The sequence below is a fragment of the Phoxinus phoxinus genome, assembly GCF_949152265.1.
Source record: "Phoxinus phoxinus genome assembly, chromosome: 21".
NCBI classification, from domain to species: Eukaryota; Metazoa; Chordata; class Actinopteri; order Cypriniformes; family Leuciscidae; genus Phoxinus; species Phoxinus phoxinus.
The window spans coordinates 14,293,898-14,320,776 of record NC_136896.1 but is presented as its reverse complement, the minus strand read 5'-3'; the positions used below and the strand labels follow the sequence as shown (position 1 = coordinate 14,320,776).

General features: G+C 37.6%; 1 protein-coding gene across 1 annotated transcript; it reads left to right on the top strand.

Moving 5' to 3' along the window:
• bambia (BMP and activin membrane-bound inhibitor homolog a) lies at positions 1-5,277 on the top strand. Its single transcript, XM_079595166.1, has 3 exons — positions 1-507; positions 3,347-3,628; positions 4,452-5,277. Exons 1-3 carry the CDS (start codon positions 432-434, stop codon positions 4,877-4,879), a joined length of 786 nt encoding a protein of 261 aa, XP_079451292.1. The 5' UTR covers positions 1-431; the 3' UTR covers positions 4,880-5,277.
• The last annotated feature ends 21,602 nt before the right edge of the window (positions 5,278-26,879 follow it).

Here is a 26,879-nt window from a genome sequence, read left to right as displayed (position 1 = left end):
GTCCGACCAATGAACGTACCAGTGGGTGTGGCTACACTGAGCCCCAAAAACTGATCCAGTGAAATTGTCCGACCAGTGATCCGCTGCTCCGTGATCGAGGATAGTTGTCCGTGCCTCATTTCTTTTGGCTCCTTCTTTTTATTATTTAACGAATCCGTTTTTTTTTTTTTGGCGTATCTATTTCGGTTTCTTACGCCTGACGGATTGGTTCGGTTCGGTTACGCACAAGGAATGTTTCTGCACTTGCGGTAGTTCGGCATTGGTCTCTGATGGAACAAGACACAGGCTTTCTGTGCCCGTTTGTTTTTGGATACAGCGTAGATCACAGATCCCTTGGAATGCAGTAATCAATGTAGGACATATGTAACAAGTCCTCAAACCATTCGGAGGGTCTTGCCACAAGGTATCAAGACAAGGAAAAGCAGTTGTAAATGGATCGTCATTCCAGCCTGGTTTCTCTTTGGTTTCAGCTGGAACTTTGTGCGATGGCTGTTCTTCTCACGAAAGGTAACATTGAGATGATATAGTTGTTTCTAGAAGCGCACGACACTACTAAAACTAACTTTAAGAGCATGTAAAACTACAGCGCTCGCTCAAACACAAAAAGTCCTTCAACATATACATAATTAGCCTACATTTCCCAACACTTGTGTTTCGGCTAATGGCCTTGTTTGCCGAAGACAAAACTGACGTCTCAACGCGTGGCTACAATATGTTAATTAATATTATAAACTTGTATGTTAACAACTCTGCTACATCTTAAATTTCACGCTTACAACTGTGCCTTTAACACTTGGATTTTGATTTGGTAGTCTATTTTCGAATAGGCTGGTCGATTTATTGTAGCCTTTAACAGCCTATAATAAGGGGGGAACCATGCATTTGGTCTCTAAAGCATGCTGGATATGCCTTTCTGCCGAAATAAAATATGTCTAGCTTCTAAAGACTGGTTGACCAGCTAACATCCAAAAAAAAAAAAAGTTTCTAAAGTGGTAGGCTATAATATGGCTTTTTAGACCAGCTTGAAACCAGCTATATGCTCCAAAACACCGCTATGTTATTTTCTGAGCCTTTGTTAAATATTTCGATTTGCAATAGTTACCAAGAACATATGCTTCGTTTTTATAAGTAGCCTACATTGGATAAGCACCACAACAATTATAGTAAGTTTACCCATTTAGCCTTTTAAGAAGAACTGAAGTGATTTCTCACACTAATTAGATGGCATGTAACTCCAGCCTTGGACAGTGTATACAAGCAGCTTACAACAACACAAAGGCCGTGTTTATTTGTGTTCGTGTCGTGGTGTGTGTTTAGTGTTTTGTTTCACGTCCACGCGCAGTGCTAGTTCGGCGGTAGGTAAAAATGACGGACTGACCGACCGTTTACTGAAACAGCGTAGCCTAGCCTATTTTGCCCGTAAATACAAGCGCGAAACAATCCGCCGTCCTCTAACGTAACTGACAACGCTATTGCCATATAGCCTATTTGGGGGAAACCTTAAAGGAACTATTAATTCCTCTACATGTCGCTCCAAATTAGGGTTGCCAACTTTGTCACTATGAAATGAGGGACAAAAGGTGGGCTGGTTTTGTGCGAAAATCCAGTGTATGATTTTTAGCCATTTGTCATAATGATAGCTAACTTAATAAAATATTAATACATAACTCTCGTGCCATGGCAAGTACAGTAGGTTTAATCTTAGTTTGTTCATTTACAGCAGTGTTAACACAGACAAATAGTAAAGGTAATAGGTAATGGTTCAATTAAAAGACTAAGACAAAACACTTGCCGCTATTTTGTCAGTTTCCACAGTAGTTACCCCGAAGAATCCACAGATATTGCTTGCACCTTTAGCTAGTGTGGCCTTCTTGTGCATTTCTAGCATGTTTAGTCAAGTCATTCTCACCTCCATGGGCAACTGAAAATTCCCTGCGACATAAAGTACAGAAGGCTTTTGTTGAGTCACCGCTGACTGGCTTAATCCATATATTTTTTACCTCCCAATTTTTATTTTAGCTGCACAGTCTTTTCTTTTTTGCAGGTTTATCCATATTTTATCCACATGCCAAATCGATTATCGACTTTTTTTGTGTGTGTGTGGAGGAATTGGCGCATTTACAACGTATACTGATGCGCGTGAGAGGAGGGGGGCTGTGATTGGATGATCATGATAGGTTAGGTGTGACGTGTTGGGTGTGTGTGTCTGTCAGCGACGGTGATCATTCTCAAGTGTCGTGATCAGCCCTGCTCGCTGCTGTTGTATCAGTGGTTAGATCAGCGTAGTAGTAAAAAACGGGACAAGTGAGGTCCCGTACGGGACAAATCAATTAGGCTCAAAATACGGGACGTCCCGCCTAATTCGGGACAGTTGGCAACCCTACTCCAAATCTATAAAGAAAGTTAAAAAGATGTTAAGCAGAATGACAATTCCAGTCCCCATTCACTTGAAAAAGATGCAACAAAAGTGAATGGCGATTCGTAACATCTCCTTTTGTGTTCTACATTTTAAAAAAAGTCATACAGGTATGAAACAACCCGAGTGTGAAAAAAATAAGTTTTTTTAATTTTTTCGGGGAACTGTCCCTTTAAAGTTACCCTACGACATTATGCCAGGTTTGACCACAAGTGAGTTTGCGTGCTAACTGAAAAAGGAGTCCTGCTCTCACCCCCCTTTACGAGTTTCCATTTGGGTTGAAAGAAATTGACTTTGGCAAACAAACCACTAATTATAAGCTACACGGTTCCTGTTTTATAAGACAGACTAAAAGGATCCCTTGCATGAAAAGCCATGACATAGTTACAGTGTTGAACAGAATTGCCATATATTAGTGTTCTGACACAAACACTTAGTCATTGCACTGTGTTAACCCTGTCTCTTTTAGGCTTTTTCTGGCATAAGATCTGAGTAGTTTAGCGTTAGTTGCTTATTTTTCCTCACATCCTATTTGGCGAAATGAAGAATGCCTTCCTGGTAATAAAGTTAACCAGTTTCAGCATCTTAGTAATGTAAGAAAAACTGCAGTTTCATTTCCTAGTAAAATGGTCAATTTATATTGGAATGGATGTGATGGGAATTTCAGCATTCCCACGCTCTATCAGGCAAATTTTAACTTGGATTTATTGGTGCTAGTTTAAAATGTTAAAATTACTCAAGATTCTTTGGAAAGTTTAGTTAACTGCAAAAACATCTGGACAGTTTTGTATTTTAATTTATACATCATATATGTGTTTTATGATTTAATACATCCAAGATGGTGCATTAATGTCAGTGATATCTATTTCCACAGATGATGATCAGTTTTCTTTAAAAAAATTTAACTAACACGACTTCTCTGTTTTGCAGGAGAGATCAGGTGCTACTGTGACGCACCGCACTGCGTTGCCACTGGATACATGTGCAAATCTGAGCTCAACGCATGCTTCACTAAGGTCCTGGACCCACTTAACACGAACTCACCTCTAACGCACGGCTGTGTAGATTCGCTTTTAAACTCTGCAGACGTGTGCTCCAGCAAAAGCTTGGATGTTTCCGGCGGAAGCTCTTCTCCCGTAGAGTGTTGCCATGATGATATGTGTAACTACAGGGGTCTGCATGACCTCACACACCCTCGAGGTGACTCAACAGGTGAGATACACAAATGTGACAAAAATGTAGATTGTATCATATGTTTGTTTCACGTTTTAAAGGGATAGATCACCCAAAAATGAACATTCTCCTGATTTTACTCATCCTCATGTCAAGGTTACAAACCTGTATGCCTTTCTTTCTTCTGTGGAACATAAAATATATTTTGTCCCACAGAAGAAAGAAAAAAAGCCATACAGGTTTGGAACAACATGAGGGTGAGTAAATGATGCCAGGATTTTAATTTCTGGGTGAATTGTTCTGTTAACCCAACTAAGTTTTCCTGCCTTGGTACAGAATGGTTGGCAGTGAATAGGCCAATAGGACACAGTGATTCCCTGATGAGTAGATAGTTGTGTTTTTTATCTAATCAAAGTAGGCTATTATCTTTACTGATGTTTGACGTCAATCCTGTGCAAACATGGACCCTTGTGACAGATATTTTAGTATCAGACATATATGTGAGCACACATTGACTTTTACGGTTCTCACGGCTCCAGGCTGATATTTAATGGTTTCCAGTGCAGCGTGAGTTTGCGGGTAGCCGGCAGTTTACCTTTTAGCACTTGGATTCAGATCACATACTTTTTTATTTCACGTGGATCATGAAACGTTCCCACTGTGCTGGAATGTGCTTCTCACAGCGACCTTTGACAGACGGCTCGAATCACATAAATATAATCCCGTTTAATGAAAAAGGTGCGCTGAGATATTAAAGAGAGTGGAACAAGTAGAAACGTAACACGTTAGCGTTAAATCTCATGCTGTTTTTTCCCCCAATCCAAATCTCACTTTGTTCTCACTATACTTTGTCTCTGTCTAGACCGATACCACAGCTCCAATCAGAACCTGATCACAAGAGTACACGAGTTGACGTCCGCTAAAGAGGTGTGGTTCCGGGCGGCAGTGATCGCGGTTCCCATCGCCGGTGGCCTTATCCTGGTCCTGCTGATTATGCTGGCGTTGCGAATGCTCCGGAGCGAAAACAAGCGTCTACAGGCTCAGCGCCAACAGATGCTGTCTCGCCTGCATTACAGTTTTCATGGACACCACCATGCCAAGAAAGGCCACGTGGCCAAGTTGGACTTGCAGTGCATGGTGCCGGTAACGGGACATGAGAACTGTTGTTTGGGCTGCGATAAACTGCGGCAGACGGAGTTGTGCGCGGGAGGAGGAAGCGGAGGCGAACGCCTACTGTCTCTGGTGCACTGGGGGATGTACTCGGGGCACGGAAAGCTGGAGTTCGTATGACTACTCGGAAATTCTTTGTTCGGGCACAAAAGGGTAACTGTAGTTTGCTGTCGTAATTTTATTATCGTCCCGCTTGGTGCGCTATTTTATTGTCTCCATAGAGAGTGAAGAAATTTCAAGGACGCAAATTTTTGTGTTTTCTCAAAAGAGCACTTTACTTGAATTAGAATGGCCGGTCACTGTGGGGTTGTGGTACATATGAAAAAGGGCGGGGCTAAGGACTGCAAACCCCGCCCTTTACCCAACAAGCCGCGTCCTGTGGATCCTGGAATGACACTGAAGACTGAAGGATTCGTAAAGACGGTCTTATTTTGCACATTTGTATAAAACGGACAAGATGACTATCGGATGGTTGGAAAGTTGCAATCGAAGCGGCTTTTTTTTTTGTTGAAGAATTTTACACTGACACCAGGGTACAAATAAGGTTTGTTGTAGTCAAATTGTATGAATAAAGGATCCAATCTTGACTGTAACAAATCACGAGCCTCTGCTTATGCTTTCATTAATCAAACAGATTTGTGTAGTGTTTTTTTAGCTCTATTCGTGTGTGTGTGTGTGTGTGTGTGTGTGTGTGTGTGTGTGTGTGTGTGTGTGTGTGTTTGAGTGATGAAGGTCAGTCAGTAGCAGGGAAACTGACACAGAGGCCTTGTTCTAAAGTAGTGCCCTTCATCTGACTGCGTCATCTCATCTCTGAAACCCCTCCAAAAGGGACACATTACATCTCTCTGGCTTTCTCGGGCTGCTCTCTTGGGATTAATACTGGAGGTAGAGCGAGTATTTATTTAGTAAGTGAGGGAATGTCGGTAAGCTGTGAGTTCAGAGTCCTTCGCCTGCACTCGCTGAACACAGTAATTCCCTTGTATGCACTCTGGCTTGACTTTATAATCCACAAATCACGGGCAGATTTGAGAACTGGGCAACCTTTTTTTTTGAACTACTTTGAAAATATATGCTTGCAGTTTCACACACTAAATGTCCTAGAACAGCAGCTAGTGCTAACATTCCTCTGTGATATAGTTCATCGCAGTGGATGTGAACGGCATGGATTCCAGACTCCTTGAGATGGAAAAGGAGCATACAACATACTGAAAATATTATAGTGCTTTATAGATACTTTTGAGAAGGGCAAAAAAGTATTAGGTTTATATACAGTGGCCACAAACAAAAGTGTGTTAAATTAAGAAAAGAAATAAAGCACACTTAAAAATGACATGTGCTAGATTAAAGCACACTTTAAGCAAAAAAAAAAAGTTTTAAATAAAACAATATATATAGCGGTTAAAACTAAGACAAAATGTATGTGACACTTTATGGTTGTAACATGTACATACATAGTTAATGTGATTAATGACACTTGTGTGAACTTAAAAAAAAAAAAAAGTCTTCCCAGCTAACAAAATATGTTCTAAGAGTGTTTTGCTAATGTTCCCAATAAGCCTTAAGGAAAGAAAATGTTGTTATAATGTTCTGTGAACAATGTATTTGATGAATTAAATGTAAAAAATAAATAAATTGGTTACCATGGTAAGGGAACATTCTATTTGATCTTTTTGTGAACATTATGGGAATGTTACTTTTGTATGTTCTCTGAACATTCTGAAACATTCTGAAACATTTAAAAACCGTTAAATGAACTTCTAACTAAATTGTTTCAGGAAAAAGGTTCCACGAACAATGCATAATCATATCATATTGTTTTTGTGCTAATGTTTTGAGAGCCTTATTAAAGACTAGATAACTTTAAACAAACATTTATTTGATGTTTGTAAACAATATTTTTGTTCATAACTCAAAGAGAACCTTGCCAGAATTTCTGAGAACATTCCCTGTTAGCTGGGTTCATACATCAATAAAAATAAATAAACACTTGGTTAAAAGTCACTGCAAAGTTGGCTTAGAAAGTGAAGTTTGTTCTGAGAAAAGCTTTAGCATCATTTGTTTGTAGATATTTTATTTCATGCAATGTTTCATACATTTACACTTTCCTAAAGCGCATTTAAATACTTTTTTTAGGCCACTGTATATGAATAGCTGCAAATTTGTGTGTTAAAAATGACCGGATGAAGATTTTGATTTAAAATATGTCGAGTCATGTTTATTTATATAGTCTTTTTCACAAGCAAGTTTCAAAGCAGCTTTACAGAAAGTTATATTGTTATAGAAAGCTTTAGTGTAGTATTAATACCATTTCAAATTCTCTCTCTCTATCTCTCTCTCTCTCTCTCTCTCTCTCTCTCTCTCTCTCTCTCTCTCTCTCTCTCTCTCTCTCTCTCTCTCTCTCTCTCTCTCTCTCTCTCTCTCTCTCTCTCTCTCTCTCTCTCTCTCTCTCTCTCTCTCTCTCATGTGTTCTCAGCTGACCTTGCTGTATGTCAAGACCCCAGGAAGACGCCATTAGCTGGCGGTCCACTTAACAGGCGCTAGCATTAGTGAGTTTAGCCTCCCCCTGGACTATTAGCGCTTGGTTAATGATAACAAAAAGCCTGATAGTTTGGACGAGCTAATGATCTCATTGGGTTCTCAGCTTAACTGGCCAATCACCTGCTTCTGAGACTAAATGTGCTTTACTCATGTGTCTCCAAATAAGTTTTATTCACTTTTCGTCCCCATCTTGAAGCTAACGGGTCACTCTGGTATAATATTTTTTTTTATGTAGGCCTACATTTTAGTCAATATAGAGTTTTGAATGAGATGCTGCAATGAGTTTGGTCTCACTGGTCTGTGTAAAAGCAGCATGAGGTGTGTTTGGATCACTCATTGCTGTGGCAGTAGTCAGCATGGCCATTTGTATTGACATGCAAATTTAACAAGGGCACCGGCTGAGCCTCCTTTACAAGCTTAATTTGTTTTGAATTGACTTCAAACTGCCATTGCTCTCCTCCTATTGAGGAGTGCAGCTTTATTGAGCCCCCTCCCCTTGTAGCCTCTGGGCATAGTTCCTTCAGATAGATTATATTCAAATTAAAACATTGAAATCATTCTGTGCCCTTAAGAGCCATTATTATTAACAGTCTAACCAATCAAGTTAATGAATGTCTCAAGTTCATTTAAGTACATCCACTAGCCCATCAGTCAAACGTACATTATGTGTATATATTACATTTTTTATACTGTTCGCCTTTTAAAAATGTTCAATTCCAACCCAAATTGAAATTCTAAAAATAAAAACAGGCCTTCTCCTTACCTCAGTTGATTATTTATTAGTTCTACCAGTGAAATAAACCAGGCCACTCCCAACAAACAAACACAACATGTCATCCCACAATCCTTATTTATGCAGGCAGGATTTGGAAGAAACCTGATGGCATGGAAACTCAAGTGACAGTCCTCTGTCGAGAGTCCATGTACTGGACACAGAACCTAAATATTTGAACAACTCAAAGAGCCGGGAGACAAGCTTTGAAGTTCACAAACACACAAACCGGAACGATGTCCCCATCTAACTCCCATGACTAAACATTTACACAAATGTCAAGATTATGTTTATAATGCAAATGTCTGTCTGTCTGCCTATCTATCCTTTTATCTATCTATCTATCTATCTATCTATCTATCTATCTATCTATCTATCTATCTATCTATCTATCTATCTATCTATCTATCTATCTATCTATCTATCTATCTATCTATCTATCTTTGACTGTGGAACTGTAGAAATCAATATAGGTGAGATTACACAAATACTTTATCATATGATGATAATGATGTTGAAAATATGGTATTTTATCTCTATATAAAAAAATAAAAGATCTCATGTATTTCGAGTCAGGATGTTTTTCAATCAGGTTATTGTGAAGATTTGGCAATACTGTGTCTTCGTAAATGCAGACACATTTTTATCACTGCCAAAAAGTCTGAAAATGTCCTCTAATGAATTTGAAGTGGGAGGCAGGAATCACAACAAAGGTGAGAATCAGAAAGAAAGAAGAAGAAAAAACGGTAAAGGTTGCGTGCATGCCGAAGACTAATAATGGATTTCACAGACAGAATTGGCTCCTGGCCCGAGAAGCCTCTTATCTTTTTTCTTCTCTTCTTTTTAAACTGTGACACACACCCTGATTTGGCAGCCGTAGCCTGAGGCCTCCTGCAGAGATATAATGTGTGTGTATTGTGAGTGCAGAGCCCTGGATTACAGCACTGAAAGAAGAGCAGTCTGTGTCTCTCGCTCTTCTGTCTTTGCTACGCTGCCACTGAAAAGCGTCGGCATTGATGTACCCAGCGCTTCCTTTTGGGCTTTTTTGAACTTTTTTGTTGTTGTTGTTTTGAACTTTCAATGCATTTTACATCGTTTACCAAGATTTTAATAACATGAAAATTGAATACAAATACATGTAAGTAGTGTTGTTTTCTTGTTTCTGATCACGATAGACCATATAACCTTTTTCATCTTACTGGCCTCAAACTTTTGAACAGGATATTTATATAGAATCTGATAATATATAATATGTATATATACAGGTGCTGGTCATGAAAAAGTTGATTTAATTCAGTAATTCCATTCAAAAAGTGAAACTTGTATATTATATTCATTTATTACACACAGACTGATATATTTCAAATGTTTATTTATTTTAATTTTGATGATTATAACTGACAATGAAAATCCCAATTTCAGTATCTCAGATAATTTGAATATTACTTAAGACTGATACAAAAAAAGGATTTTTAGAAATGCTGGCCAACTCAAAAGTATGAACATGAAAAGTATGAGAATGTACAGCACTCAATACTTGGTTGCGGCTCCTTTTGCCTGAATTACTACAGCAATGCGGCGTGGCATGGAGTCGGTCAGTCTGTGGCACTGCTCAAGTGTTATGAGAGCCCAGGTTGCTCTGATAGTGGCCTTCAGCTCTTCTGCATTGTTGGGTCTGGCGTATCACATCTTCCTCTTCACAATACCCCATAGATTTTCTATAGGGCTTAGGTCAGGCGAGTTTGCTGGCCAATTAAGAACAGGGATACCATGGTCCTTAAACCAGTACTGGTAGCTTTGGCACTGTGTGCAGGTGCCAAGTCCTGTTGGAAAATTAAATCTGCATCTCCATAAAGTTGGTCATCAGCAGGAAGCAGGAAGTGCTCTAAAACTTCCTGGTAGACGGCTGCGTTGACCTTGGACCTCAGAAAACACAGTTACCAACACCAGCAGATGACATGGCACCCCAAACCATTCCTGACTGTGGAAACTTTACACTGGACTTCAAGCGACGTGGATTCTGTGCCTCTCCTCTCTTCCTCCAGACTCTGGGACCGTGATTTCCAAATGAGATGCAAAATTTGCTCTCATCAGAAAAGAGGACTTTGGTCCACTGTGCTTTATTAAATCCAGAGTCAACGCAGCGGTCTACCAGGACATTTTCAGAGCACTTCATGCTTCCTTCATTTTCCAGCAGGATTTGCACCTGCCCACACTGCCATAAGAACCAAAACCTGGTTCAATGACCATGGTATCACTGTGTAATTACTGTGTGATTTCTTGTAATACTCTAATTTTCTCTAATTCTAATATATATATATATTATCGGGGCCAAACAGCAAATAATTATATGTGAATCTGAATATATAGATGTGAATCTGAATATATAGATACAAATCTGAATATATAGTTATAAGCCTGAATATAAATGAAAATCCGAATAGTTACAAATCTTAATATATAAATGTAAATCCTGAATATATAGTTAAAACTCTGAATATATTTATAAATTATTTATATATATTTTATATTTATATAAATTATAAAAGAAAAAAATATTTATTTTGTATATCCTTATCAGAGACCAGATATATGCGTGTATATATATATATATATATACGTGACGTGTATATATATATATATTATATATATATATATATATATTAGCAAGAGTGCATTATATTGACCAAAAGTGACAGTAAAGACATGTATATTGTCACAAAAGATTTCTATTTAAAATAAATTCTTTCGTCAAAAAATCCTGAAAAAAAAACTGCATCACGGTTTTCACAAAAAATATGAAGCAGCACAACTGTTTTCAACATTGATAATAATAAGAAATATTTCTTGAGCAGCAAATCAGCATATTATAATGATTTCTGAAGGATCATGTGACATTGAAGACTAGAGTAATGATGCTGAAAATTCAGCTTTGATGTCACAGTAATAAATTACATATTAAAACAGAAAACAGTTCAGTTGTAATAATGTTTCAATATCAAATTGTTTAAAAATGTATTTATGATCAAATAACTGCAACGTTGGCAAAACTTCTTTCAAAAACATTTCAAAAATCGTACCGACCACAAACCTTTGAATGGTAGGATATGTAGTGAATAGGTAGTGTAAGATGTAGTGGTTTAACTAAAGCGAGCTTCAATCAGCAGCTGAGTATATGCATCAGCATTTTATTCTGTGCCAGCTCTTGGTTTTGATCAAGATGAAAGCCCATGTTACGGTGGACGTGACCTTTCATGTGAGTCTTATCGAAACGCTCTGCCAGGACTGTATATTACAGGTTGTAAAGGCAATTATCTGTTAGTCAAGCTGGTGATAACTGAAGAATGTCAAGGGCCACACCTGTGACCACACCTCCTGAGCAATTATTTAAAGGGTGTGGTTACACAGCGCTCCATATGACAATGAGTCTGCTGGCAACAGCTCCACTTCTGAGAGACCTGTTTGCTGAAGTATTATACCTTTTGAGAAAGACTCATAATCACTACGTTTTCATCATTGTGTTCGGCTTTTCTTTGAAACAACATTGATAGCGTAACACTTTCGCCAGGTGTTTGAGTAGTCAGACTGAAACTTGAGCTTCAAACGCTACATACAACTGTTAAATAAATAGAACAACAAATGTGATTCGCAGGTTGTTCAGTTGAAGAATTGCTAGGCAATAAATATGATCTTGTCATAAAACTCAACTGACTGACAAAATGAATTTATCTGTTTGTTTGTTTTGGAGACCGACATCACCACCACCACGTGTTGAGCATCATCTGCTCGGGGGGAAGTGAATTATGACAGTCAGTCCAAAACACAAGGGTTAAATGCTTGGTAATTTTTCTTTTGAGATGTTTTATGGCAGTTCTCTGGCTAATGTTAAACGACAGGGATTGTTTGAAAGCAGAGTCGGGCTCAAGAGGAGCGGGGCAGATGTCCTGAGAGAGAATGAGGGATTGAACTAAAGGCTTTAGCACAATTTCATATAAATGACACAATATAATTCATATAGCTAAACAAAGATTTTGTGAATTTATAAAAAAAAATTGAGGACAAATTTGGGACACAGGGTTAGAAGGGGACGGACAGGGTGAGGTAAGGTGAAAAAAAGCAGAGGAAGTGAGATAGAAATAAATAGGAAGGAGTGAAAGAGAGGTACCATGGGGAGTGGAGCTGTTTACTGCAAGGTCAAGGTCCTAGTGACATGTTTATGAGTTCTTTTCGAGCAGCTATTGCTGTTAAACTTATAGCTTCACCCCCCCCCCCCCCCCCCCACACACACACACATATATGATTTCTGTATTTTATGGGGACTTCCCATAAACATACAAACTGCACTCAATTTTTTTTTTACACATTTCAATTAAAACAAAAATTCCATTAACTGAATTGTATAATCCTGACATATTATTCATATTATGAATTAAGAATTTTAAATTAGTTAAAAACTAGAGCTTAATAAAACATTTTGTGTCAATCTAAATGGAACAATGGAAGCTATAACCTTTAAGCTAGCTATGATTAAACCGCTTGTTAAAAAACAGCAACTTGATCCTACAAAACTAGTCAATTACAGGCCGATCTCTAATCTGCCATTTCTGTCAAAGATATTAGAAAAAGCAGTATCCTCACAACTGTGTTCCTTTCTTGAAAGAAATGATATCTGCGAGGATTTTCAGTCCGGATTTAGACCGTATCATAGTACCGAGACAGCTCTCGTTAGAGTCACAAATGATTTGCTCTTATCATCCGATCGTGGTTGTATCTCTCTATTAGTATTACTTGATCTTAGTGCTGCATTTGACACCACTGACCACAACATCCTTTTAAATAGACTCGAACATTATGTTGGCATTAGTGGAATTGCACTAGCATGGTTTAAATCATACTTATCTGACCGTTATCAGTTTGTAGCAGTAAATGAAGAGATGTCTTATCAATCACAAGTTCAGTATGGCGTACCACAAGGCTCAGTACTAGGACCGCTGCTGTTCACTCTGTATATGCTACCATTAGGAGATATCATTAGGAAACATGGAATTAGCTTTCACTGTTATGCTGACGATACTCAGCTGTATATTTCTTCAAAACCTAACGAAACCTACCAATTCACAAAATTAACGGAATGCATAGCTGATATAAAAAATTGGATGACTAGTAATTTCCTACTACTAAATTCAGAAAAAACAGAGATTCTAATTATTGGACAAAAAACTTCCACACGTAATAACCTAGAGTTACTGTCTAACACTTAATGGCTGCTCTGTTAAGTCTTCGTCGTCGGTTAGGAACCTGGGTGTGCTCTTTGATACCAATCTTTCATTTGAAAGTCAAGTGTCTAGTATCTGTAAAACCGCTTTCTTCCATCTTAAAAATATATCTAAATTACGTCATATGCTCTCAATGAATAATGCAGAACAATTAGTTCATGCGTTTATGACCTCAAGGCTAGATTATTGTAATGCTCTACTGGGTGGTTGCCCTGCACGCTTAATAAACAAACTACAGCTAGTTCAAAACGCAGCAGCTCGAGTTCTTACTAGAACCAGGAAGTATGACCATATTAGCCCCGTTCTGTCAACACTGCATTGGCTGCCTATTAAACATCGTATAAATTTTAAAATATTGCTGATCACTTACAAAGCACTAAATGGTTTAGCTCCGCAGTACTTGAGCGAGCTCTTAACGCATTATAGTCCTTCACGTCTACTGCGATCTCAAAATTCCGGCCAGTTAATAATACCTAGAATTTCAAAATCGACTGCTGGCGGTAGATCCTTTTCCTATTTAGCACCAAAACTTTGGAACAGTCTTCTTAACATTGTCCGAGAAGCAGACACACTCTGTCAGTTCAAATCTAGACTAAAAACACATCTCTTCGGCCTAGCATACACATAACACATTATAGACTTATATAATTCAATGTTAGGCTGCATAGTTTAGAACAGCCGGGACCGGGAACACTTCCCGTAAATCCTGATGTACTTGGTACATCATAAGAAGGATGGCGTCTACGCTAATATTAGTCTCTCTGTCTATCCCGAGGTTTACCGCTGTCCACCGGAACCAGGCCGTATCCAGATCTAATGAAGGACCAGCGCCAGGACACGACGACGCCGCTGACCTGAAGTGTCAACCAGTCTCTCCTCCTCTCCACTCCGACTTCAACAAACAGGAACTGGACAAATACTCTGATTCATTCTGAACTTCTGACCTGTAATGCTCCTGAATCATAATCATACACTGTTCGCTCGTTGGCCAGAGGAGAACTGGGCTGGCCCCCGACTGAGCCTGGGTTCTCCCAAGGTTTTTTTCTCCCTTCTGTCAACTGATGGAGTTTTGGTTCCTTGCCGCTGTTGCCTTGCCTTCTGGCTTGCTTAGTTGGGGACATTTAATATTCAACAATATTATAGATCTGCCTTAAAGGTGGATGATGATGATGAAACTGTTTTTTGTATTATTTTCATGTTATCACTGTGAAGCTGCTTTGATACAATCTGTATTGTAAAAAGCGCTATATAAATAAAGGTGACTTGACTTGACTTGACAAGGGAATGGAGCATTTAGTTTGTGATTCGTATTCATAAAAAAAAAAAAAAGTTACAATTTCACACACACACACACACACACACACACACACACACACACACACACACACACACACACACACACACACACACACACACACACACACACACACACACACACACACACACACACACACACACACACACACACACACACACACACACACACACAATTCAATATATATATAATAAACCATTCACTGTTTAATTGACCGAGAGATAATATTGATTTGATAACGTCAGTAAAATGCCATATGTAAAAAAAAAATCACATTGCACCTTCTTCTATCATTCCAATCAAGCCACACTTTGATAGATTGTGTCTTCACATGCCTCACCATCATGCCTTATTACTCAAGTATGGTAAGTGGTTTACGCTTGCTAGCCAATTACACAAACCAAGGAACTCAGCAGCAGGGAGCTGGCATCATTTATATTGAGTGACAGATGAAATGAGCTCTCTTTTCAACCAAAGCTTTGTAACACCACTTAGAGAAACCAAACTTTAATAAGCTAAAAGCTGAAGCTATAAGCAGACATCTACTGGTAGTCAACGTTCAGCAGCGAGGGCTGATCATTTCACTCGGTTAATGGAAGAACAGCCACTGGTTAGATGAAATGAAGAAAGAGTGCAATAACTTTCTTAACAATCACCACAACTGCTCAAGAAGCAGACAGACCACACACTAAGAGCATTTTATAGAGAGAGAACCATATTCATGCTATATTTTTTTAAATTCTCACTCACTGTACATTTACTGTTGATGTACATCGGGTGAAAAACAGTATTTGCTTTTTTTCTGTGTCCTCCTGCCCAGCACCCGAACTTACACATTTACAGTTCCTCCTGAGAAAGAGTAAGCTCTCCACCCTGTTGGAACATGTAACCGAATCCAATAACGTCCATGTTTATGAGATGCATTTGGTGTTTTGGATTTGATCTTAAATGAGACTTCATGGAGCCAGTTTCTTAAATCAAGGTTAGCTGGTTTGCCATAGAAAATGAAACAAGGCTTGCTCATCTAAAAGAAAATGCTAGCTCATATACACACACGCACGCGTACGCACGCACACACACACAGTCATCGCATGGTCGCATGGTCATCATCGTGGACATGGATTACCATCATCCAATGTAAAATGTGGGTCTTCTATATAGAAGAAAGAATCTTTTAAACAACCATGTGATGACTCTTATGCAATGTACATGGTACATGTGAGCTAGCGTTTTCTTTTAGATCAGCAAGCCTTGTTTAATTTTCTATAGCAAACCAGCTAACCTTGGTTTAAGAAAATGGCTCCATGAAATCTCATTTAAGATCAAATCCCAAAAAACATAAATATAAACGTTATTAGATTTGGTTGCATGTACATTTCTGTATTATCACTGACATTCAATAACAGATTGTACAGGGGTTATTGATTTATCTTTAATATATATATATAGGCTATATCATTTCAGTCATCGTTCACCCATGCCTGTTACTGATAATACAAATAACCTCTCTAACCTCTCTGGAATCAAATCTAGTCTGACCTCTTGGACAGAGCGTGTTTTCATGTGAATGTTTTCCTGAGTTTGTAAATACCACAGACAGAATGTTAACATGCACCTGGAACGTTCTCAAAGAGGACAGTTCTCAAAGAAGACACGCTCACATAATCACACACCTGCTCGAGGAAGAACAGCTGTTTAATTACTATGTTTGTGCCACAGTAATCTCTCCTTCGCTCTGTCCTGCGCTGTGTGGAGGTTGAACACGTGGCTGTATGACCACACCACTAGGAATTTTGACTCACAACCTGGAAAGCCAAAAAACAAAAATGAAATGATTTATGAAATTATATTTGTGGACCTAAAATAAGAAGTTTAGAACAAACCTTTTATTATTATTATAATTATCAGTAGCCAGTATTTAATCAAACACGTCCACAATTAATTAAAGTAAGTCTGACACTAAACAAATATTTACCTTATGTATGTCTTCATTGACTTATCTACGCTAACTTTTTGTGTTTTCAGAGAGCACTTATCCTTTTAATTACCAGCGACAAACACAGGCAGGTCAGAGTTTACTATAAGCGGCAAACACACTTTGTAGTCCTTAAGTCCTGGGCGGAGTGCATATGTGTGTGTGATTGTGAGGGAGAGGCCATTACTGTTTACATTGGCTGCAGGGAATTATCCCTCGGGATGCTGAGGGGACCTTTGGAGTAAATCCTCTAGACACACACACACACACACACACACACACACACACACACACACACACACACACACACACACACACACACACACACACACACACACACACACACACACACACACACACACACACACACACACACACACACACACACACACACACACACACATACTTGCTATACTTGTGAGGACGTTCCATTGGCATAATGGTTTTTATACGGTACAAACTGTGTATTCTGTACCACACTGCCTCTATCCCTAAACCTACCCATCACAGGAAACATTCTGCATTTTTACATTTTTAATAAAACATTGTTTTTTAAGCTATTTGAATTATGAGGACTCGTGAAATGTCCTCATAAACCATGTTCAAGTTGTAATACCAGTGTAATACACATTTCATTATACAAATTTGTGTCCTCATAAATCACATAAACAAGAGCACACACGCACACACACACACACACACACACACACACACACACACACGCACGTCACACACGTCACAGATGTTCAGACACCTCGTTTACCACAGATCACTTTTACAAAATATAAGTTTGATGTAGAAAGCTCAAAAGAGCAGCATTACACTTCAAATATATTTTAAATAGTAAAGACTTTTACATCGCTACAAACAAATTATCACTTTTGATCAATATAATGCATCCATGCTGAATAATAATAATAAATAAAAAAACTTAATGTCCCCAAACTTTTGACTGGTAGTGTACATATTTGGGAATAAAACAAACATAAATAGTTATAAGTGTGTGAAATCTATGTGTTTAGACTATATGACTCCACATTAATTGTTTATATAATAATTCTCCATTTCTCTGCATATTAGCTGCAAACAGGCCTCAGGGCATTTAGCCAAAATTCATAACCCAAACAGTGATCTGCTGTAGATAATGGCAAGTATCCCGCATTGGATATGGAATAAATGGTATTTAACATGATCCTGTGTTTTAAGTGGACTCATCTACTTAAGCATGCTAAATGAATTCCCCAGGCCCTGTGCCATGACGTGCAGCTTCATATTAGAAGTTGGGCTGTGTTCATAAAAGAGCAGATATGTGTGAAAACGAACACCCTTCAGTATCAAACTGTTGGCTTTAGGTAACAGGTCTCATTAACCTCTGCCTATAAACTAAAATTATTAGATTAGAGACACATGTTGTAGGGGTACAGGCTTGGTTCAGAATGTTTCAAAATCCACCTGTTTTTTTTTATTTTTTTTTATGTTACTTTGATGCCTGAGGATTTATACGTTACAGGTATAATTTTAAAAACATATGAAATTATGTCTATCATACACATATCTGGTCTCAGGAGTGTGTTCTGCAAAAAGGCCGAACTTACACTTACTGTAAGTATAGGTTTGAAATATGGCTGTCAATTGAACACATTCATTTTGTACAATTATTTAAATAAAGAAAATGATGTGATAAATAAGCATAACATAATTCATTAAATTGTTTAGATATTAGGGGATGATCCAGCAAATATTATCAAATAATGTTTGTCATGATGCTTATTGATGTGTTACCAGTAATGATACAAAAATGGAAGAATACGTTTTTTCCACCTTTAAAGCGACTGTAAAACATTGCTAATCTTAATGATACAATCGTGTGTTGAGTCTTACATTTATATAAACTTTTTTTTAAAGAGAAGGGAGTTTTACAGGATGTCTAGAGTGACCAGTGCTCTGTCTGATAAAACAGATAAGAGATTATTTTGCAAAGTCAAGTGCTCCACCCAAAACGCACATATACACACATACACACAGGTTGTGGTGTGCGATAGTTTACATGGTCCCTTGAGCTCATTATCACTCTGGCCCGTCTGGAGATAGGAAACTATTCCATGCCAAAAATCCCCTCCCTCACCCTTCTGTGACCATGCTTCCTGCAACCCCATTCTCACCATAAAACGCCCCACTCTTTGAACTGAACACTCTCCCTCTTCCATCTCTGTCTTTTTTTCTCATTAAATCAACAGTCTCATAAGGAAACATCACTCCTGTTATCCTGCACCACCAAAGAGTCCTCTTGTACCATATTCAAATAACTTTTTAAACGTTCCTCTAATGTATTCAACTTGTCTAGGATCTCTAATTGACCCAAGGTAAAAAAAAAGAAAATAAATGAATGGCCTTTCTAGACGTTCTTTTCCCAAGCAGCATAAAGTGCTATATTCTATATGAAAAGTTTTATGTTAGAACCGTACTAATAGTTAAAGGGATAGCTCACCCAAAGATTTCTGTCATTAATTACTCACCCTCAAACCCGTAAGACTTTCATTCATCTTCGGAACACAAATGAAGATCTTTTTGATGAAATCTAAGAGATTTCTGTCCATCCAGCTACGCAACTACCACTTTGACGCTTCAAAAAGTTCATAAAGAGATTGTAAAACTAATCCATATGAGTCGAGCGATTTTCTGAAGAGACTCGATCTCTTTATATATATATTAGGCTTTTATTCACATATAAACATTCATCAACTCACACATCGGTTGTGGTAAAAGGAAGATCAAGCATGTTCACTTGATGTGCAAGATCCAATGAGGTTCACTCTCTTGTGTGACATAGCACATTCGAGCTCCCGCAAGAACCAATGAGGTTCATTCTCGTGTTACGCAGAAGCACGTTTTAGCTTCAGCAAGAGGTTTGTTCTCGCCTGTCAAGCAGGATCGGTTGAGCTTCTGTTTATGTTAGCTGATCAATGTTTATATGTGAACAAAAGCCTAAATTCAACCTGTTCATCATATAAAGCGATCAAGTCCCTTCAGAAAATTTGGACTAAACTGCTCAATCCATATGGATTAATTTTACAATCTCTTTATGAACTTTTTGAAGCGTCAAAGGTGTCAATGAATCTAAACCTTCCCCTTTACAGCTCTGAAATCTCACTCATTTACAGGTCGCCGCTTCAAGAATCATTATGACAGGATGTACATCAATGACGTTAAATGTTATTTGCTTTTGTGCTTATGTATCTCATTGAATGAGATTTTACAGGGTTATGTTAACTAAAACTATGAAATTTTCTTTCGTCAATTGAAATAAAATAAAAGATCAGATGACAAACTTTCATCTTTCATCAAACTTAAGGTGTGACTGAAACTAAATAAAGTTAAATATAAATATTAAAATGAGTAAAAATTATAATAAAAAATTATATATAAAAAAGTAAACTTATAATAAAAATAAATTGTAAATAATACTGAAATTACATTGGATTTAAAACCCGTGGTGGAGAGAATGGTTTTCAGAAAATGATCTGGGTTGCGATTCTCAAAATCATTGTGAGCTAATTGATCGTAAAGCCAATGTTTCTACCATCTACTTAGACTTACGATGCTTTGAGAAAAGCACCCCAGGTTCTCGAGTTCAACTCAATGATGGACTAGATAGCAGCTTGGAGGGGACGATTATGTGCTTTGCATCTCTTCAAACATGTGCCCTGCATTTAGCAGACTGTTATCATTCCATTAAGGATTATAGCATTTGGCATTATAGCATTACCTCATTAATGTTCATTAGCCAGTCTGTCCTTCATCAGTAATCTACAGTATTCACTCAGCCCATCAAAAGTTCGATCTAAATATAGTTCCATCTGAACCATATTTTTTAGTTTCTGCAACAAACTTCTCTGGTATATAGTTTTCTTGAATAGAAAAAGCATAACAGACTATTCAGCAAGCGACAGACCAAACAAAAACACTCTCAGACAAGGAAAGCTTTAGAAAATAGACGAAAGAATGTTTGTTCAGCGATATCAAAAGATTAACTCTCATCTCTCGAAAGAAAAAGCGGGAACATGAATTGGGCCTTTGGCTTCACAGGAATTCATGACATTCTCTTCTCTATTAGGCCTATTTATCTGCTAAAGAAAATATTATGAAAACCCCTTAGACAGGGATAAGGATTTTAGAGTAAAAGCAAATGTCTAAAACCTCTTGGATGAAAATCCACAGCTTAAACCAGACCGTCATATCCGCAGAAAGCAGAGAATAAAGACTGACCACTCATTCTCTCAATAGCACTGAGGGCCAGTTCTGCTCTACTGACCTCTGTCTCACCTCTCTACTGAGTGAGTGAGTGTGTGTGTGTGTGTGTGTGTGTGAGTGTGCCTTGGACTCAGAGAGAATAATGAGATCATTACCACTAGTTAATTAAATGCGATGTGTCTTCTCAAAAGTTTTCTCGTTTCACATTGTGTCCAAACAATAGCCTCCCTTGTGGACCTCTGAGGATGAAAGAGGGGGAACGCGAATGGAGGAGAGAGCCTATTGTCTTCCTCCTGAGAAAATATCCATCCCTCGCTTTTTATTCTCAATAATCTCATTGTGTTTTTTCTCTTTCAATTTCTTTTTTTCTGTCCAGGATTGGACCCGAGATTGTGTGCGGAGGTAGAAAGGATGGGCAGATCAGAGAATGAAAGAACGAGTGGACGGAAAGAAAGAGATTTAAAATATTTAAAGGAGGATCAAGAATACAAAACATGTTACATGACAATTACATACTATCTTATAGTTTACATCATCACCCACCCTCACATTGTTCCAAAACGGCACGATTTTCTTTCTAATGTGGGATGCAAAAGAAGATATTTAGTAGAATGTCTGTGCTGCTCTTTCCATACAATTAAAGTGAATGGTTAATAGGGCTGTGTTATGTCCTGTGACGTAATTTCTATTGTGTATGTTGTACTAGACTGAGGAGGGAATGTACCCATAGGGGTCTCGGGTTCAGATCCCGGACGAGCCCCCAATTGTTACGTTCCCTCCTCGTTCTAGGGGTTTGGGGAGAAAGTAACCGGTAGAAAACATATCACCAGTACAACATACACAATAGAAATGACGTCACAGGACGTAACAGCTGTTAAGCTGCAACCATGACCCATCAGCACCTTTTGGGGTATATTATAAGACTTCTGAAGTCATATGACATTTTTGTGTTGGAAACAGACTGAAATTTAAAGGGATAATTCACTCCCTGTTATCATTTACACACCCTCATGTCGTACCAACCCTGTATGAATTTCTTTCCTCTGATGAACATAAAAGAAGATATTTTAAGAATATCAATGATTTTTTTTTGTCCATACAATGGAAGTCAATTGTCCCCAAATATATGTTTCCCTTCTTGTTGAGTAAATTAAACAAAAAAAGGTGAGTAAATGATATAGTTCTGTCAGTCTTAAGAAAACACTTCCTTTAATGGACATGATGTCCATTGAGAAATGTGGAATGATAAGCAATTGAACATTGTCTCTCTTTTGTCTTTCCGTTTTCCTGTCCTTGGATAACAAGGACTAACAGATGACATGTACTGCAAAGTCCTTAATCGTATGCGTGTTAAATCCAAGAAAAATAAAACCCAGACAAGTATGCACATTTATCAGTTTGTCCAGTGCTATCTTTAAAACAATGCTGTCTGAAACCATGTTCATGTGTGTGTGAGTGAGTCTGAAGGCTGGGCACTGTCTAATTTCTGTGGCTACAAAAATGAGGACAAAAAGATTAGTTTGAGTAAAAAAAATACTTCGGTTAGTTTCCAAAGGTCAACTAATTGCATAATTTCAGAACTTTTTCCAAACACAATATTCCATCACACAAAAACTTCCCCGGTTGACAGTGTCTACATAGAAATAAAAAATAGGTTTTAGGATGAATAAACCAAATGCCTTATGACATTTGCAGTTTTCACAGACAATGAATTACACTATGAGTGAGTTACAAAACCAAAAACAAAACAAATGGGCAGAGAAGAAAATATATAATCAGGAAACCATCCTTTGGGCCTTTTGGATCTGAACTATAGAAGTTATTTTTGTTTTGCCTTTTTTCGCTGTTAAAACCATCTCCGTTCCCGAATCTCAATTTTGTCCCGCATGGATTTATCCAGCCGCTCTGTATAATCACATACACGCAAAATAAGCAGCATCTCTGTCTTTGTCATAACCACTGCGAGCATGTCGGTTGATATTTTAAAGACTATCATTTCCTCTCTCTTTGGGAACTTCCCAATGTGAGGCGGGCCTTTGAAAGCCTTCCAGTGAATCTTATTAAAGAAATGTCATATAATTCAATTCATTTTTTCCCTCTTTCTCTTACTAAGCTTGGTCTGATCATAGATCCCCTCTCTCTGGTTGGCGGAACATCTGGTTGTAATGTGCATTGATGCTGGGCACTCTTTTTTGCTGTCTGTTTTTTAAGGCAGACTCAGAAAAAGAAACAGAGAAAAAAAAAGTTTGTGCTCCAGAGACATAAATATAAATCTCTCAAGCATGAACTCTGAGGCAATATCAGCTTCTCCGCATTTCTATCTTTAGGACTTCGAGAAAAGGCAATGACGCCTTTGTTTCGAGAATGGTCGAGCTAAAGGAGTCTTCATTTTCTTTCCAATAACATAAGCATGCCAATGACAATGTATTCATAACCCTATAAATTAAGAATGACCTGCCTTTTGACTTTGAATGAAGTATGCACTTTAGCTTTTAAAAGGATAGATCATCTAAATATAAAACATTTACTGATCCTCATGTTGTTCCAATCCTGTATTACTTACTTTCTTCCATGGAAAATGTGTTTTTCTCTCTCTTCCTTTTTGCATGTTTGTGTAATAGACAGGTTTGCATGACACTGGTCAGACTGTAAACACTGGGTTTGTTTAGGGTGGTTGGTGAATATGACACTGTACCCTCTGGTGTGGATTATGCTGTCTTTGTGATTTCACAGTGTGATTCATTATGGACGCAGTGAGTGGAACAGAGGATTTAATGCGTTTCACTCATATAAACAAATTATGCAAACAAACCACCAGCTCAATTGGAACTTCCATATGGAAAAAAAGCAGTAACCCTGGACAACTGCTTTATCCTGGGAATGTAAATAATCGGGGTAAATTGGATTTGACAGTTGTCCAGAGTTCAGCAGGTCAGTGTCACTGTTAAAACATAACCGTTTTCCTAGAAAGCCAGAGTCTACCTGTCTGACTGCCTGGGAGAACACTGACAAAACAGGTTACACTCCATCAGGTGTGCAATGAACAACATTTTTTATGTCTTTCACTCAATAACCATACAGCTACAGGCCATGAACAATTATGACTTCATGGGTATTTCTTCAATTGGGGGCATGTCTGACTACTTGAGAACTTCTTCAAATGATGTTTCATCTATCTTAAACATTTTTCACATTTCACATTTCCCAGGCATTCCTAGAATAAAGATATGATCATGACTTTGATATGATCATGACTTGGCACACTGTGTGTTTGTGTGTGTGTGTGTGTGTGTGTTATATGTAATACTTATTTGTAAATTGTGAAAATATAAGTGTAATAAATCTGTCTTTAGATACAAATCTGAATATATAGTTATAACTTATAAGTCAGAATATATACTCATACATTCGGAATTGTTACAACTTCTGAATATATAAATGTTAACACAGAGTATATAGTTTTAAGTCAGAATATATAAATGCATATATTGTCTACTTTCCATGGTTATAATGTGCTAAATTCCTGCAAACAATTATTCACTAAATGTACAATAGGCCTATAGCTGTGAGTAAAGTGCATTCTCACGTATTTGGGTGCTAATTATGAAAAGTCATAGGTATTATTAACTGGCCAGAATTTTGTGACCGCAATGAACGTGAAGGTATGGCTGCTTGTTTCCGCCGCAGATTAAAAATAAATTAATAAATAAAATGGTGATTGCGACTTTTTAGCTCACAATTGAGACTTTTTTTCCTCACAATTGCAAGTTTACATCTCGTAATTTGGACTTCATAACTCACAATTGCCAGTTTATATCTCAAAATTGTTGAGAAACAGAATCAGAATTGTGAGATAAAGTCACAATTACCAGTTAATATAGGATATCAAAATCAACTGCAAGTGGTAGATACTTTTTTTTTATTAGCACCCAAATATGCAAGAATGTGCTTTACATTCAGCTCACTGCGCATGAATACTAAACTCCGAGAGAGAGAGAAAGCGGTTACACTGATTCGTGCAAAGTGAAATTACAGCCTGACAGCAAGATTTAAAATTATTGATTCGATCTGTTCATCTGGATAAATTAGTTCACTCATTCAACGTGCATGCTAATAATTGTATGCAGGAATTTAGCACATTATAAGCATGGAACCTGAATGAGTAAAATGATGTGCAATACACACAATCCTGTGCTAAAATTCAGGCCCCAACTATATAGACAATATATGCATTTATATATTCAGGATTTATATATTCTGACTTATAATTATATACTCTGGATTTACATTTATATATTCAGATTTATAGCTATATATTCAGATTTGTATCCATATACCGTATTCAGATTTACATTTATATACACAATTTACATATAATTATTTTCTCTTTGGCCCTCCATACATATGCATAGCCTATATGTATATTATATATGTATGTATGTAACATTTGATCAGGATGGAGATGGAAAAGGGAAATTAATAGGGCACAATAAAAAGTTAAAAGCTAGTATAATATATCCTTTAAACAACAACAACAACAAAACATTTTAGTGGTAAAATAAAAGTTTTCCTAATTAAAAATTTACATTAGAAAACCGACAGAAAAATAATGATAGAAACAGTAAAACAAAAGACTGAAGTATTGAGGAGGAGATAAGAAACAAAGACAGACATAGAATGAAGTTATCTGCTGATTCTGCCCATTTGTTGATGGTGAGGTAAACCAGTTTCACTGGAATGGCAGAGACACTGAGGCTACACGGTAATGTCCCTGGCTGGATAATGAGTGCCCTCAGGTCAGTCTAGAGCACTGGCACCATTGCACACACACACACACACACACACACACACACACACACACACACACACACACACACACACACACACACACACACACACACACACACACACACACACACACACACACACACACACACACACACACACGCGCGCGCGCACACATGTTTTTCTCCCCCTCTCGTGAGCTCAGGTAATAACCGTAAGTAGTTAGGCTGTGATTATGTTGCAAAAAGACTCTAAATTAAAGGATAGGGCACAGCAGGCATTCATGACAGACTCTTTTTATGTACTTCTATAGAGGACTGTATTTACAGTTGCCCTTACATCACCTTCCATTAAAGACTTTTTTGATTACAATGATAAAACTGCCATTGGGCTCCTCTGACATTTCAGCTACATTAAGTTGACTAAAAGACAAAAAAAAAAGCCATTCTTTGGTTATTATGCTTACAGAACTTAGACGTTTCCAGTGCTCTCAGAGTGAAGGCATTTAGAAATCGACAGATGAGATGACATATGTTTTTTTTACAAAGATTTTAAAATAAAATTGAGATTTGGCGAAAGCAAAAAATATGGCCCAAATATTTGACTAACACACTAAATATTAAGATAGCTATAAGGGGTTTTAATGGGTTGCCAGGCTTTATAGAGCAAGTCTTGCTTAATAGTTTATTTTAAAAATCTATAGTCAAAATATTAATAGGTGAAACAAGAGAGATATAAAAAGATTATTAGGGAAAGATTATCTTTTGGCAACAATGCTTTTTATCCAAAAACCCAAAGTGTGTGGATGAAATACTGTTTAAAAGTATATCAATATTCCAGATATTGTATCAAACCGAAGTGAGAGGCAAGAAGGAGTAAGCTATAATTTACTCCTCAAATCTAACTTCTCTACAACCTCAGTTTATGGAAAGCGTACATGAAAAAAAAAAGAGTAGGGTGTGTCATTTAGACCAGATTATGGCTGAGGAAGATTATAGGCTCTTCTGAAGCAGACGGAAAGATATAAACAGTGGAAGATGAGACACGTAAGAGAGGAAGCAAAAAAGAGTGATAGAGAAAGACGATGAAGAGGGAAAAGTTAAAAAACCTGAAACGTTTTTGTGTGTACCGAATGGGAAGGATTTAAAAAAGAATGTGAGTAATTAAGACATTGCTCACTGCTTGCTTATTCATGTTCTGCGTTATTA

Coding starts and splice junctions, on each gene's coding strand:
- bambia (XM_079595166.1), top strand. CDS start 432: ATGGATCGTCATTCCAGCCTGGTTTCTCTTTGGTTTCAGCTGGAACTT. Junction 508..3,346: donor GGCTGTTCTTCTCACGAAAG/GTAACATTGAGA, acceptor TCTGTTTTGCAG/GAGAGATCAGGTGCTACTGT. Junction 3,629..4,451: donor CCCTCGAGGTGACTCAACAG/GTGAGATACACA, acceptor GTCTCTGTCTAG/ACCGATACCACAGCTCCAAT.